Genomic DNA, 15,794 nt, shown 5'->3' with positions numbered 1-15,794 from the left:
GTGCTGGATTGTATGGTAAAAGTTTGTTTAGTTTTGTAAGAGGTCAACAGACTGTCTTCCAAAGTGGCTGTACCATTTTACATTCTCACCGGCAGTGAATGAGAGTTTCTGTTGCTCCTCTTCTTCACCAGCATTTGGTGTTGTCAGTGCTTTGGATTTTGGTCATTCTAATGGTTGTGTAGTAGTGTCTCTTTGCAATTTTAATTTGCATTTTCCTGATGACATGTAATGTGGAGCATCTTTTTATATGTTTATTTGCCATGTGTATATCTTCTTCAGTGAGGTGTCTGTTCATGTCTTTGACCAGTTTTTCTCATTACCTTGTTCATTTTCTTGTTGAGTTTTAAGAGTTCTTTGTATATTTTGTGTAACAGTCCTTTAACCAAACGTGTCTTTTGCAAATATATTTTCCCATTCTGTGGCTTGTCTTCTCATTCTTTTGATGGTGCCTTGGTGTTGTATCTAAAAAGCCATCACCCTATCCAAGGTCATCTAGATATTCTCCTCTGCTATCTTCTAGAGTTTTATAGTTTTGTATCATAGGTCTGTGATCCATTTTTGAGGTAATTTTCATGAATAGTGTAAGATGTTGTGTCTAGATTCATTTTTTTGGCTGTGAATGTCAGTTGTTCTTATACTATTTGTTGGAAAGACTATCTTGTATCTATTATTGGGGAAGTAACCAAGATCCTTCATCAAAGATCAGTTAACTATATTTATGTGGATCTATTTCTGGGCTCTCTATTCTGTTCCTTTGATCTCTGTTCTTTTGCCAATACCACACTGTCTTGATTCCTATAGCTTTATAGTGAGTCTTTAAGTTGGATAGTGTTAGTCTTCCAGTTTTGTTTTTCAATATTGTGTTGGTTGTTCTGGGTCTTTTGCCTCCTCATGTAAACTTTAGGATCAGTTTATCAATATCCACAAGATGATTTGTTGGGATTTTTATTGGGATTTCATTGACTCTGTAGATCATGTTGGGAAGAACTGACATCTTAAGAATATAGAGGCTTCCTACACATGAACATGGACTATATATCTCTGTTTAGTTTTTCTTTGAATTCTTTCTTTAGAGTTTCATAGTTTCCTCATATAGATTTTATATCTATTTTGTTTGGTTTTTACCTAAATATTTAATTTTTTGAGTGCTGATATAAATGGTAATGAATTTTTCATTTCAAATTCTACTTGTTCATTGCTGGTATAGGAAAGTGATTGACTTTAGTATATTAGCCTTACAACTTGCAGCCTTGCTATAAGTGCTTATCAGTTCTGGGAGTTTTTTTGTCAGTCATTTCAGATTTTCTGCATAGACAATCTTGTCGTTTGAGAACAGACAGTTTTATGTCTTCCTTCTCAATCTGTATACCTTTTATTTCCTTTTCTTGTCTTAGTGCCTCAGCTAGGATTTCCAGTGTGTTGTTGTAAAGGAGTGGTGAGCACATCCTTGTCTTGTTACTGATCTTAGCAGAAAAGCTTCTAGTTTTTCACCATTAAGTATGACGTTAGCTGTAAGTTTTTTGTAAATGTTCTTTATCTCAAGTTGAAGAAGTTCCCCTCTATTCCTAGTTTGCTAAGAGCCTTACTTAGTTTTTTAGTTCAAATTTTTGTTTAAAATAATTTTACAGATACTGGTATAGTTAAGTCTTTCAGTTTGCTGAAACAGAGGTTTGTCATCTCAAATTTAAACCTGGATTAGATTCTGCTAGAAAAATAACTTAAAATGTGATGTTGCCTATCCGTGTATATGTATAATTTTGAAAATTGTTATGATCAAGGCATTTCTGATGTTTGTTTTTTTGAAAACAAACATACAAACAGACTGAAAGTCAGGAAGGACAGTGAGACTTAAGTGAAATATCTGAAAATTTTCTTTTTCATATAGTGCTTGGGTTGGGTTAAAGGAAACACAGAGCCTGGAGTTTCTGATAATCATTAAACATTTTTTCTGTCTGGTTTGTTCACAGATGTTCAGCCTGTTGCCTATGAAGAGCCCAAACATTGGTGTTCAATTGTCTACTATGAATTAAACAATCGTGTTGGGGAAGCTTTTCATGCATCTTCTACTAGTGTGTTAGTAGATGGATTCACAGACCCTTCAAATAACAAAAGTAGATTCTGCTTGGGATTGTTGTCAAATGTTAATCGTAATTCAACAATTGAAAACACCAGACGACATATTGGAAAAGGTACTTTTGTCATTTTCCTACATTCAGTTGAATTCAGTCATTTGTTGTGCTTGCTATGTAGTCTGCATTGTGTAAGGTTCTGGGGCATACAAAGAAGCTTAAGGCATGGTCCTGCCCTCAAGTTGGAGATGTTGAAAAATGTATTAAGTAAAGACAGACTTCTTTTCTTTATCCTACCTATTTTTTCTTCATAGTACTTAGGGTCTGAAATCATACTATTCTGTGTTTATTTTTTTAATTTTCAGTCTTTTTGACTGAAATACAAGCTGTACAGAAATTTGCATTGTTCACAACAATATCTTCAGCAACTAGAATGCTGCCTGGCTCATAGTACATACACAAGAAATATTTGTAGAATATATGAATGCTAGTGAAGGATTAAAATTTTAAAATTATGGTATTTGTGGAATATTTTGGGTTGAAGACTTGAAAGAATTTCCATTATGTTAGAGGAACAGGGTTACTGGTAGGATATCCAGTTTGAATGACGTAAGTCTTCAATGGCTTCACTGCCACTTCTCCCACCTTTTAAATTCAGGTAACAGGGTTTTATTTATAATTCATCCTGCAAGATAGTTGCCACAGCAAACAAGGAACTTTTCACATTGCAGTGAAATGTCTCATGCATCAAGTGGTCAGAAAGGAAACCTATCCCAGGTAGAGCTGTTTGCCTCTCTTTTAAGAAGTTTTGTTTTTACCACTTGCTACTTTTTGCTTCTTTGACTTGAGGAAGTCTTGGTCCAAATTAGGAACAAAAGGTAAATAACTTTAATTGTAAAATGATTTCTTATAGAAGAGATTCAGAAAAATACTATGTCCAAAAATAAGTTGGAAAGAAAGTTTCCATTCTTTTTTGACAGAACTGTCAACTTGCCATGATTTTTTTAGGTAAAATGCCTCACTTCTATGCATTGATTTTTCATTCTGCAGTAGAATAATTTAAGAGAAATCTACTTGGTGAATTCTTAAATTCTAGAATCATTTTCCTCTTTTTTCCCAGTATACAGTTCTAGGATCCTTTCTTCCATGGCTCATTTTCATTTGCCCAGAAGCAAAACTAGTTTTTAATGTCATAGCCTGAAACTAGTCTGTGACTCACATGTGTGTACTATGATGGTCTTTTTAGTACTATTTGCAGTAGAGAAAAGTTGGGAACAACTTCAGCTCTAGCTATATAATTTGAATTTTTAAATATTGAACATTCATATATTATTTATATATATTTTAAATACCCAAAACATTTTTTTTAAAGGAAAGTAAAATACATCTGCCATTTAAAGGCTTTTCCTATGACCTGAAATTACATATGTGACTTAGCTTCTTTTTTTTTTTAAATGCTGCAGACCTTTCCATTAGCAAAAAGAGTGCAAAACTTTTTGCCAAACAGCTATTCATGATAGTTGATAGCACTAAGAATTCCTTTGAAAGGACTCATCATAAGGTGCTTTTTGGGGATTTTTTTTTTTGCCATTGCTTTCTTTCATAGAGATGATAAATGATTGTTGGAAAAGGAAAAAAAAACCCTGAGAACTGATAACCTAATATGCTGCCAACTTGAGGCTTAAGTCTTAGTTATTTGAGGATCATTTTAGATTTAGGCACATTAACCTCTTGATTATCTTTGGCAGCATAAGGCCATCTAGTGGTAGCTCCTGTCTGAAGACTTGCTATGTGTAGTGGTTATTCTTGGTTGCACCTCATACAACTTCCTCGATTTCATTATACTGCTTTGTTAAGTTTACTCTTGTAATGCCTGTCTTTTTAAGGTGTTCATCTGTACTATGTTGGTGGAGAGGTGTATGCAGAGTGCCTCAGTGACAGCAGCATATTTGTACAGAGTAGGAACTGCAACTTTCATCATGGCTTTCATCCTACCACTGTCTGTAAGATTCCCAGCAGCTGCAGCCTCAAAATTTTTAACAATCAGGAGTTTGCCCAGCTTCTGGCTCAGTCTGTCAACCATGGATTTGAGGCAGTATATGAGCTTACCAAAATGTGTACCATTCGAATGAGTTTTGTCAAGGTGAGTGGGTTGTGACCTGTAGTTTAATTTGAGTCACTGTAAATATGTATATTATATGTCTGTAGGTTATAATTTTAAAAAGTCTTTGTTAAATGAAAGGTAGTAACTATTTTTTACCTGATTTAATAGGTTTTTAAATAAAATTCTTGAATTTATAACTTAAACCACATGATTGGTCTAAGATTTTATTTTATAATCCAGACATTATAAAGTGCTCAGTATTGATATTGATATTGAATAGGGGCTGAGTTTATAAAAGAATTTCAGTTAAAGGCTAAATTGCTAGAAAGCATTTAATATTAAAATTGCTTTTTAAGTTCCTTAGCTTCAGCAGTTTCAATCATTATTGGATCCCATTAGGTTGATGTAAAGAATTCTTTACCATACTAAAATTATTTTCCTTGTTTTAAGGTCTGTTATTAAGGATTTGAAAAGTTCAAAGAACTTTTCAAATTTATCATTTGCTCTTGGCCTAATTTTATTGGTATTCCAAATGATGGTGCATAAGCAAAATTTAGAAAGAATTTTGGTGTTATATTTCAGCAACCTGTCCTGTACCTGCTTGTTCCTTAAGGATTTAGCCAAAGAAGAGCAATTGTCAAATGCTCTGTGTACGTTTTTTTTCTTTTTGGCCCACAGCCCCACAGCCCAGTGTTTTCTTGCTATAGGCTTTGTTATAGGCCTGTTTATGCAGCAGTTTATCAACAGCCCTGAAGGCATTTCCCTTGCCTTCTATAGAAACATGGCTTTTGCATATTCAATTTAGTCTCCCAATCCACCCTCATCACAGCTGCTTACTTTTCCTGGGCCAGGACTACTGTAAGCAGTAAAGCAGAGAGCTAGTTAAATTCAGGCAAATAGAAGTGGAAAAATTCTGTTTTACTCTTTGGAGTTTTAGGCTAAAGTGGTCCAGCTCAATTCATCCCAGTAATTTCCCATCTTAAAGGATAATGATATGTGACTGCCACTTTAATTACATTTGTATGCATTGATCAGATTTACAACGCCTTATCTGATGTTTAAAAAAAACCCTGAAAATCGAAAACTTTTTGTTTACAAAATCTGATGTGAACTTACATGAGGTTATATTTGAGTTTTATTTATCCCATTAAGAGAGAATCTAGCTCACTGCAGGAATATTAATATTTTAATTATGAGGTATTTTACCATTATTAACTTCCTAAAAGTAATAAAAAAAAGAATTCTGAAACATATCTTGTTCCAAGGGTTTCTATTAAGGGATTATATGTTATTATAATGATGCAGCTATTGTGTTGCTTTTAATTTCATGGTGAATGCTAAGATTGGTTTTGTGATAGTTTTTCCTTTAGGTATGTCTGTATATCTCTACTGTTAAAGTTTATTTTTGTTAGTGTGTTGAAATTGATTTCGACTGGTTGACAATTTAAAACGTGACTTGCCATGTTATCTGTTCATTTTCATAGGGCTGGGGAGCAGAATATCACCGGCAAGATGTTACCAGCACCCCATGTTGGATTGAGATTCATCTTCATGGGCCTCTTCAGTGGCTGGATAAAGTCCTCACTCAGATGGGCTCCCCTCTAAACCCCATTTCTTCTGTTTCATAGTGTAGAAGTATTCTTTTTCAGTTATATTATTAGTGGACTTGTTATAATTTTAGGGAAAATTTCAGTACAGATGCTGTGAGCTTACATGGAAAACAGATATTACAGCTTATTTTTTTTCTACATAATTGTGACCAATACATTTGTTTTTGTGATGAATCAACATCTGTTTGTATTCATGTGCATGTGATTAACTCTCAAAAGTGTTGTGAAAGATGCAAAGTGAGTATTGTGCCCCAGTTCAGAAGTTTGGCATTGATCTTAAACTGGAACATACTTTTGCCTTATTGTCCCAGCAGTTTTTTTATTTGTTAAATTTTTTTGGAAAAGTAATAGATCACATGATGAAAATTATAACAGTATAAGAAGGTGTTCAATGAGAGTCTTCCGTTCTATTCTTGATTCTCCAGAAGCTGTACTTTTACCAGTTTCTTAGTCCTACCAGCTTTAAAAAAGTGTAATTCATTGTTTTATAAAAGCATATGGTAGGGGCTTAAAGGAAACTATAAAAAAAAAGTCTTTTATTTGAAGGAACACTATGCACTGCTCTAACAGGTAGTGTTCAGTAAAAGCCAAGTGATAGTTTTCTAAGTGACATAAAATTTACATTTAATACAGCTAAATGTTTGTCAGTGTATTGTGACTTCACTCAATATTATCTTTTGTAAAATATTTCCTTTTTTTAAAAAAACTTACTGCAAACAACGGATCTCCAGTATATGTCATTTACTCAAATCTGTCATAAGTACTACTTTATAGCTAGTGACAGTGCATGCACGGCCTTGTTCAGTTGTGTTTGCTGCTTTTGGCCAATGTTGCAAGAACTCTAATTTTGACATGCATTAATCTTTTATTTTGCACTTTGATGGGTGATAGTTTTTAGAGTAACCTTTTGTGAAACACACTCAAGTGACTTGGACTTACATGTTCATCCTTGCTTCCTTGGTACCCCTTTTGTATTAAACACTGCAATTTATAGATTACAGTTATAGGAAGTTATGCTTTTTCTAGCTTTTGTTGTATTTTCAACCTAGATTGTAAGACTGTTATTCTGTAGCTCCAATTGAAGGTGCCTTTTTAATTCCCTGCAGGATGATATTAATGTTGGAAAATCATGTACTTCATCCCATTGCTCTTACTTGTGTCTGTTTCCCCATGCAAGGACCTGTGTCCTGTAGCCATAGGAGCCTCTTCAGTCTGGCCCCAAGGATGAGGCCACCTGTCTGATGCTTAAATGAATTGAGCTAGCTGATTTGAAAACATTCACATATCAAAGAATACAGACTATTCTCTCAGTTACCATGGGTGCTCTTTTTCCATTTTTTTTAGCACCTATGTGGATACCAGTCTCCACAATCCTCAGAGAGGAAAGACATGAAAACTCTAAAATATTCATTTAATCAGTCATGCTTAAGGGCTTTGAGTAAAGGACTCTTAACCTCTTTTTCTAGGGAGCAGTCAGATGGACACTTAGTTATGGCATGAAGAACAAATACATTATTTTGGAAAAAAAAAATCACCTAACTTACCTATTAGAAGAAGCTTATTTTCCAGTGCCTTTTAAAAATATGTGGAGCCATGTCAGTCTTCTGTTTAAAATGTTAGTTTCATTTGACTTTCTACTTTGCCCTTTGTGCTCTTATGAGGAAAAAAATGCATTTTTTGAGTAAAGGAGAATGCAGTTCCTTTTGTTTTCCATAACATTATTTATTGCTTTTATAAAGTGCAGCCAATGGATGGTTTTAGTTCTCTCAGATGAAGTGCCATATGTGTTCCAGCTCACAGTCCTTTGCTAAGTAAAAGGAAACTTTCTGACAGTCACCTGAGCCTTAAACGTAAGTTTTACATGACATGCATTCGCAATCTTCCAGAATTGTGTCAGCCACACAAAAGAGGTTTGTTTGCTTAGTGATAGAACTTAGCTACTTACATCATTCTTCTACTTAACAGGCTCATGGCACAATCTTTGGAACAAATTTGTAGAATAACTACCTAGGTTGACTGGCAGATACATGCAATCAACTTCAGTGGGCTTGAGCTGGTGGAAACTATTGAATTGTTTTATTGATGCTTACAACCGAGTTAATTAAAAATTGTTTTTATTCATGTAACAGCCTTTAGAGTTAGCAAGATTTTATGTGATTGGCTTTCTCTGTGTTTTCTCTAAGGAGCTGTGTCTCGAATGACAGTACTGAAGCAATTAACTGGTAAGAGTTTCATATAGAAGTATAATTAAGCCTGTTGTATTTCCTAAAAGTTGTTAACTCCACATCCCTGAGTTTTATATGAAAACTTCATTCAATCCAGCTGGTCCTATAATTCCTGAGGATGCTCAGTACAGGAATGGATGGGAAATAAAAATTAGCCAGTGAGATTAAAAAAACTAAGTACAATTCTACCAATGAAAAAAGCACCTCTGAAAGAAACCATTTCATAAAATTACGGTTTTAAGCTTTCATTTAATCTCCAGAATGGTTTATAGTCAAATTTATGAAAACATCATCACAACCAGAAAAATCACATTTTATAGCATGTACAACATTGAAATAAATACATGCCAGCTGAAAAGACAGAGTCTGGGAATAATAAAACTACAGCCAGTTTGGTAAATGCAAAAAGAGGAACAGAATCGAAATTAATCTCAGTAATGTATTAAAGCAACAAAAAGATGCTGACTGGAAAAAATAATTTAAGAGGTGCATTTGACTAACATCTCTACATAATTACCTGGCTTACGTTATGGAATATAAACTAGTAGGCATGTTACTGATCTACTGAAGTGAACGTTTTTTCTTTAGAGAAAATTTAAGGAAGACATCAATCTAAATGTCAAATATATATATCAGACTATAAATCACTTCTTACATTTTCTTGTTATGTAAGTAAACTATCAGTATGATAATAGAATTGTCTGGGTTTCTGAGGTGAAATCCACAGTAAGATTACTGTCAATAGGTAGTTCAATAAATTATACTTAATAGTATGGAAAGAGGGTGTAGCTATTTTATACTTTTCATAACATTTGAGAGTAAGACATTCTTTTAGGATGTAAAATGATCAGTAAGTATTCAGATTTGGAATCTATTGTTAAGATAAGGACTGGGGCTCACATTATATAACCTTCAGTATTATCTTAGAGTACCTGTGGGAAACAGTTCCCCTGTAATAATGTTCTTTTAAAGGAGAAAGTTTATACAAAAATGAAATCATGCCAGTAGCAGAGAAACTCTAAATTCAACTTTGATAGTACCTGTTTAAGTGTTGTATTTCTATTACAGAGAGCATCTAATATACCATTTTAGTTCCATTTCTTTATACTTTTTCTAGTTGCTTGCTTAATATTACTTTGGATCATTATCATTCTCCTACTTAAAATATATTAATATCTTTTATACTTTCTGAAGAAGGAAAAATCTTTTGATAATTATTAAATTCAGCTTCCGATGGTGATTTAAATTTTGGACCTATTAACTTTTAAGAGGCTCAGAGCTCTTCCTTGTCTTATTAGTTAAATCCTCACTTAATCTCTCTGGTAGGAATTATGAATGTGTGTCCTCATTATACCCATCAGCTAGATAAGCAAGAATCTTTTAAGGTAGTAGATAGCCTGCTGGTTTTAGAAGTGTTTGGTGATTTTTATTGGCAGGAGTTTTCCTAAGTATTGGTTTATGGGCATCTCCTCAGATATTCAGTAGCGCAGCTTTTTGGGTGGTAATATCAGGTTTGATGCCTGTTTCAACCCCTGGAGAGTAGCATTTTCCTCATTAAAACAGGTGGGACTGGGGAGGTTTCCTTCTCACAGAAGATGCATGTATGGAGAGAGAATTTGAGGCATTTCTTTTATGTAAACAATTCTATTCCATACCTGCTAAACAGAAACTTAGTTAGTTCTTTGTAATTCACTGGATTGAAGTTTAGCATGTCCTAATTACAAGAGGTAAGAGTATTTGTCAAGCCTTTGTTATATTGGATTTTTCATAATAGAAACTTCTCTTCTAAAATGCAGTTATTATGATTGAGGTGTTACCCTAAAATTGGATGATTTACAAAAACCAATGAGAAGGATTTTACATACCAAATTTTTTAAAAAATAAGAGCTTATGCTGTAATATTTGCTGTAGCAATTGCTACACGTGGTGAGTTGTTTTGTTGAAAAGATCTAGTCTCAGAGCAGGATTCTTCTGTTATTTATGACAGAGTGAAAAAGGTTTGTGTCCAAATAATTCAGTTCTTAAAATTCCTAAATTCGTCATAAACCATTGTCCTTTAAGGATTTATTTGAAGATAACTGTTTTTTAAAAGTTTGAAATTTTGTGTAGAGGTAGATTTTGTTTTACCCTGTTGATAGGTAGTACCTTCTTAATACTAGCTGGTGTTAGCTATAACAAAACTCCAGTGAGGCCAAACAATCCCAAGTAAAGAAGAAGTCTTTTAGAATCAGATTTTCCCTTCTAATACCATTGGAGATGATGTTGCTTTGATTTATTCATAAAGTATTTTAACTGTAGGGACTCTTGGAGATAATAGTTGGGCAAGTGCTTTTCTTTTCAACGTGGTTGGTTAAAGTTGCATTTTGAAAATCACTTATGCTAAAATTGGGTAGGACTGTAATCATGAAAACTGGGTATTTGTGTGTAATCCTGCCCATGTTCTCTTAAAAAGATATTTCATATGCAGATGATAAAGACCAAATCACTGGCTGCACTCTAGGTCTGCTTCTTACTTGTACTTGTTCTTCTTCTATGTTGTAGAAAATGAAATTCTAGCAACATGCTTCAATTCTGTTATCTTTTTGATACTTATAAAAATGTATTAGGTTTTACTATATTGTGCTTTTCAAAGCCATAACTCTTAAGAACTTTGTTTTTGGATATTGTTTCCTAATACTTTATTTTAATAAATCTCAAAATCTGCTTAATGTGTGTTTTTGTTTGTTTTGGGGGCTATTCTTTTTTGATTTAACATGTTTCATTGAGTGAAGTTATAAAAAAGGATGAGATTATCAGTTGCTGTGACCGGCTGTGTTATCTGTTTGTGCACTAGCGATAGAAATTGAATATACTAGGCCTTTCCACCCAGCATGAGGTTTCCTCAGAAGGATCAGTATGTTTCTATTCTGTTTATAAGAGAGTTGATGTGTTTTTCTTTGTTAGTTTAGTTTTGTTTTGAAAAAGGATTTGAATCTAGAGTCTGGGGTTTTTTAGTTTAACCACTAATTTCCCTTCCCTAGCTCTATCTAAAATTAGAGGTCTTGACCAGATGATTGAGAGACAGAATAGTTGTTAGCAGAGCTGGCTTTGGAGTCTGCTTGCCTGCATTTGAGTCCTGGACCTCAGAGCTTCCTTAACTCTGTGCCCTTAGGCTTAACCACTCTGTGCCTCAGTTTCCTGATCTGTAAAGTAAAAGTCTACTCGTAGGATTTGGGGGAAGTTTAAATAAAGTAATACAAATATAGTACTTAGTGCCCGCCACATCAGAACTCTTTTGTTATTATTATTATCATAACCATCATCTCTTACATTTCTGCTACTTCTTTGAATCAGAGGAATTATTTCTGATGCTACTTGACCTTAGTAGATTAATCCTTGATTACCCACTTTGCGAATTAGCCTTGTTTTTCTTAATTTTCTCCTTTTAAAAGAAGTTCAAAATCACAGATTAGTTTTGTCATCCCCACCAAATGCCTGCCTACTTTTACTACCTTCTGTGTTGTATATACAAGAAGTACAAACTTATTCTAATTAGAAGGGGATGGTGAAAATCCATGTGTTCCCACTAGAAAAACCCAAACTAAATATTTTAACCTGAAAGAATAAATATAAAAGCTCTTATTATTCTCTTTAGAGAAAAGGCTTCATCAAAAGAATCCATATCTGCAAATTGCAAATCAGTTTCTTCTTATGCTTTTTTTTTCTTTTTTTTTTTTTATTTCAAGTGTAAGGCGTTTAGTAGCAAGTTCACTGTTTTAGAAGCATACTTTAAAAACATTTGTTCTGGCAAAAGATTTCGGTGAACAGTGAGAGGTGGTGTTGGCTTCTCTCAGATTTAAGATAATTAGTTTTCAAATTGCAATAGCCAAAACAGTTCAGGTGACAGGGATCAATTGTGACAGCGGCTTCAATTTTCTTTTAGACGCGAGAACTCAGTGGCTAATGCTATTCCATATTACAGCAGTTTTGATGCAATTCATATTTTATAAATATTTATAAGAAGGCTATCAGCGGGCTATAAGAAAGTATTTCCCCCTCCCATTTAACATTTTAAATATTACTGTGTTTTTTGTTGTTGAATTTGTAAGCCTATCTTAATAAACTGACTTTTGTAAAAAAAAAGTCCTGTGTTCTTTCCGTCTAAATCACTTTTTGTGGTTGTATTTTAAAGGGGCTATAGGGAAAATATAAGGAAGAGTTTTTGGCACCTTGCTTAACTATCTCCATCTTAAAGTATGTTGCATGGGGGTGGAAGGAGGATTTAGGTTGGTGGTTAAGATTATTATCAATATTGTTTCAAGTGGACGTGTGTTATAGTTGCTGTGAGGGGTGTTTCGTGAGGCAGTTTTTTGATGTTTGGGATGATTTTGAAAGCCTTCTTATACTTTTTCTTAATCTCTTACCCCTTTCCTGTCACCTTTTATTTCATTTTAAATAATAGTTTTATCTGAGATAAATGCTGAGAATTTTAATAGTACAGAAAAGTATGAACTAAAAATCCCAAACCAATAGTGAACCACTAAACATCTGTGAATGTATCCTTCTAAACTATTCAGGTAGTCATTCTACATCAGTCCTTTCCTTTCTTTGACAAGAATTTAGCTGATTATGGGTGAAGCTATAGCTCCTTTTTTGAAAGGGTTCTAAGAGAAATTGGTTTGGTTCCAAAGTGTTTCTTGAATTCTGTATCCCCAAGAGAGCATTGTCCTCTGAGCTGTCTCTTGTTTTGTTGAATGGCAGACCTTTCCAAAACATATTACATCAAGCTTAGCTCTCCAGATATTTTAATGAGACTGCTGAAGTGACAGAAGGAGCCAATTGGGATTAATCTGGGAAGGCGTTCAGAAAGAAGGAAAATAAGACTTTGGAAAAGAAGGAGAAAGAAAAAAAAGTTTTTCATTCTCCATAGCATTTATCACCGTCCAACATCCTACATGTTTTATTTCTCTACCCTGTTTATAGACTGTGTCATCTCATGGGAATGTAAGCTGTGGCCAGATATGTGTTCCCACTGCTAGAACAGTTTTTGATATATTGTAAGCAGTCGAATATTTGTTGAATGAATGAGAGTACTGAAACCAGATATGATTTTTTATACTAGAATTTAGCTTTAAATTATGTAATAAGACAATACTTAATTGAATGGATTGGAGCTCAGTACTTTATTAGATCTCTTTATTACCCACCTCATAGGAGAAGAAAGGGGGAAACTCAACTAAGAACGTTCATATTTATTCTTTCTCTTTGAGCTTTTGGACCTTTGCCCCAAAGTTATCAGGCTCCTGGATTGTTGCTTAGAGAACCTACAAAATTAACAGGCAACTTGGAGCTTTAACCTGTTGACATTTAATATTTTCCCAGAGAATCAAAAGGGCACAGTTTCCTTGATGTATTTGACAAGAGAAAATAACAACAACAACAAAAAAAGTGTGCTTTTTAGTTCATGGCTTACAGGGGCAGGGGCGGCAGTGTTAAGAACCCTGTAGTTAGATTTTAGTGCCCTGGTTTAGATTCCATAATATCACCCCCAACTGTTGTGCCTGAGGGTCAGGCCTTTAATTGCATTCAGGTGGGGGCACCCTATGCAGTGCCTTTGAGAAACAGAACAGTGACCTGTGTTTGTACTTCAGAATAAAAGATTAATTTTGGTAAAGAGAGTGCGTGTGTGATTGTGGGGGGAGAGAAAGCAGAGGAGGGTTTGAAGGGCTATGCAGACATTAGTTAAGATTAATGGTAAACATCCCTTGGTTGTCTTTTCTTTACATAAAATTCTGTGAATTTTACAGAATTTGTTTAGGCCAAGTTAGTGATGGCAGTGAAGATGAAGATGATGAATGCAAGCACAAACTCGTTATGTATGAACAGGGAGCCTGCAAAGATGATCTTCATATGAAAAGAAAGGTGCTGTCCTTTTACTGTCTGTTTAATAAACTGCTAGACGTTTACCATACCCATTTTCTCTCCTTAATCGTTGAACACCTCTGTCCAGCTGCATACCACATTTCCCAGCCTCCCTTTCAGCTGTGGCCAGTCATGCGGCTAAGCTCTGACCATTGGCATAATAGCAGAAATGATACGTGTCATTTTGGCATAATGCTCCACAGAGGAGCCCTCTTGCTTTTTCCCCCCTTCCCAGTGGCTAGAATGCAGATAGCATGGCAGGAACTAGAGTAGCCACCTCAAGGTGGACACGGGAGCCAAGGGATGAGGGCGACAGAGTTGTGCTACTCTTGGAAGGTTATGTGGAAAGGAAACTTGGAGGTGGGGAGTGCTCTTTGTTGTAACAGTCAGGCTGTAACCTGGCGAGTCCTTACTTGCTTCTTCACTTACCCTCACCAGACCTTTATTGCGTGCTTACTGCAAGTCAGGCTTCAGGCTCGGCCGCAGAGCTGCCGCAGGGAGTCATTCCTGCCCTCATGGAAAGCGAAACTATAACATAGTTTAGTGGTTTCAGTCTCTATCTAGTTAGGGTTATTTGATGAATTTTGGAGGGTGGAGGAGGGGCAGAAATGGAGAATCAAGGAGACTTTAAAAAACAGGCTCTACTCCTGTTTTTCCGAATATCTCGATTTTTTTCTGGTCCTACGTGAGCAGTATCAGGTTGTTTGTTCATTTGTTTAACTGATATTTGAGGGCCTATGAGATGTCAGGCTGAGGAAAAACTGAATAAAACAAAAATACTTTCTCTCAAGCATCTTCATTCCGGTTGATGGAGACAAAATAAGACAAAAAATATATAGGGTAGTGGTAAGTTCTAAGGAGAAAAGGTAGGAAAGGAAGATTTGAAATGTCAGGGGCGGGAGAAGGAAGGTGGTTGAAGGTTTAGATCCAGAAACTAGAGACGGTCTCATTGAGAAGGAAATCTCTGATCAAAGTCCAAGAAGAGGTGAGGGAGTCAGTATGTGAAGTAGTGATTTAGTTGATTCTTAGTCAAGGCGATTCAGAAAGCATATGAATGACATGGTAAAGAACTCAGCTTCCCTGCAGGAAAAGGAGTAATTCAAGCAGAAATAGCTAAAGGTACAGACTTTTAAATTGCACATTCTTTAGTCTCTGCAGGATACAATAATAACTGAAGTGTTACATAGATGGAGACAAGAAATGTCAGTTGCTAACAACTTGGTGGATTACTACCTCCAGGAAACAGGCCAGTTGGAGGCCTGATCAATGAGGAGTGTTCAACTCAATATTTCATCTGATGCAAGTTTAGTTTAAGGCAGCAAATCAAAGGTGAAGTGTTGGGATGAAGAACCCACAGGCAAGAGTTTACCTTAACCTCTAGCTGTCTTTCCATTATATTCCAGTCAACAAATACTTATTCAGTGTCTATTTTGTGCTTAACGCTATGCTGGGCCTTAGGAAAGCAGCAGTGAGCAGAGCAGGCACATGCTGTCCCTGACCTCCTACAGCTTACACGGCAGTAGAGGGGAGACGTTAGGCCACGAACTACAACACAGTTACTTGATGGCTGCGGTAAGGGACCTGATCGGCGGCTGTGAATGAATGTAACTGACCTCCTCTGAGAACTCGGGCAGATCCATTTTGAGGAAGAGATAGAGACCTGAGGGATGAGGAGGCATTAGCTGGATGAAGGAGGGGGGACAAGCAGCTTAGGCAGAGAGGCTTTAGGGATCAACGGGCCACTGTGTCTTGAGCCTGGAGTGCAAGAGGAGTGTGAGGGGATGAGGCTGGAGAGGTTGGTGGGGGCCAGAGGATGCTGCATCTTGTAGGCCAAGGTTAGAGTTTTGTTTTAAATCCTGAGAACAAGGAGAAGCCACTGGAGTGT

At 35.6% G+C, this 15,794-nt stretch overlaps 1 protein-coding gene across 5 annotated transcripts in view; it reads left to right on the top strand.

Annotated features, from left to right (window-relative positions):
* Positions 1-10,711, top strand: part of SMAD5 (SMAD family member 5) — a 50,704-nt gene extending 39,993 nt beyond the window's left edge. For 2 of the 5 annotated variants that reach the window (XM_033409867.2, XM_049707298.1), the window contains exons 5-7: positions 1,968-2,189; positions 3,956-4,212; positions 5,658-10,711. In XM_033409867.2, the coding sequence (XP_033265758.1) occupies positions 1,968-2,189; positions 3,956-4,212; positions 5,658-5,801 (623 nt within the window). In that variant the 3' untranslated portion in view covers positions 5,802-10,711. The remainder of the gene's footprint in view (positions 1-1,967; positions 2,190-3,955; positions 4,213-5,657) is intronic. The other 3 variants (XR_004478238.2, XR_004478237.2, XR_004478236.2) reach the window with 3 other exon arrangements.
* Positions 10,712-15,794: the final 5,083 nt, after the last annotated feature.

The sequence above is a fragment of the Orcinus orca genome, chromosome 3, assembly GCF_937001465.1.
Source record: "Orcinus orca chromosome 3, mOrcOrc1.1, whole genome shotgun sequence".
Taxonomy (NCBI): Eukaryota; Metazoa; Chordata; class Mammalia; order Artiodactyla; family Delphinidae; genus Orcinus; species Orcinus orca.
The sequence above is the reverse complement of the archived record's forward strand: the minus strand, read 5'-3'. Positions and strand labels throughout refer to the sequence as shown.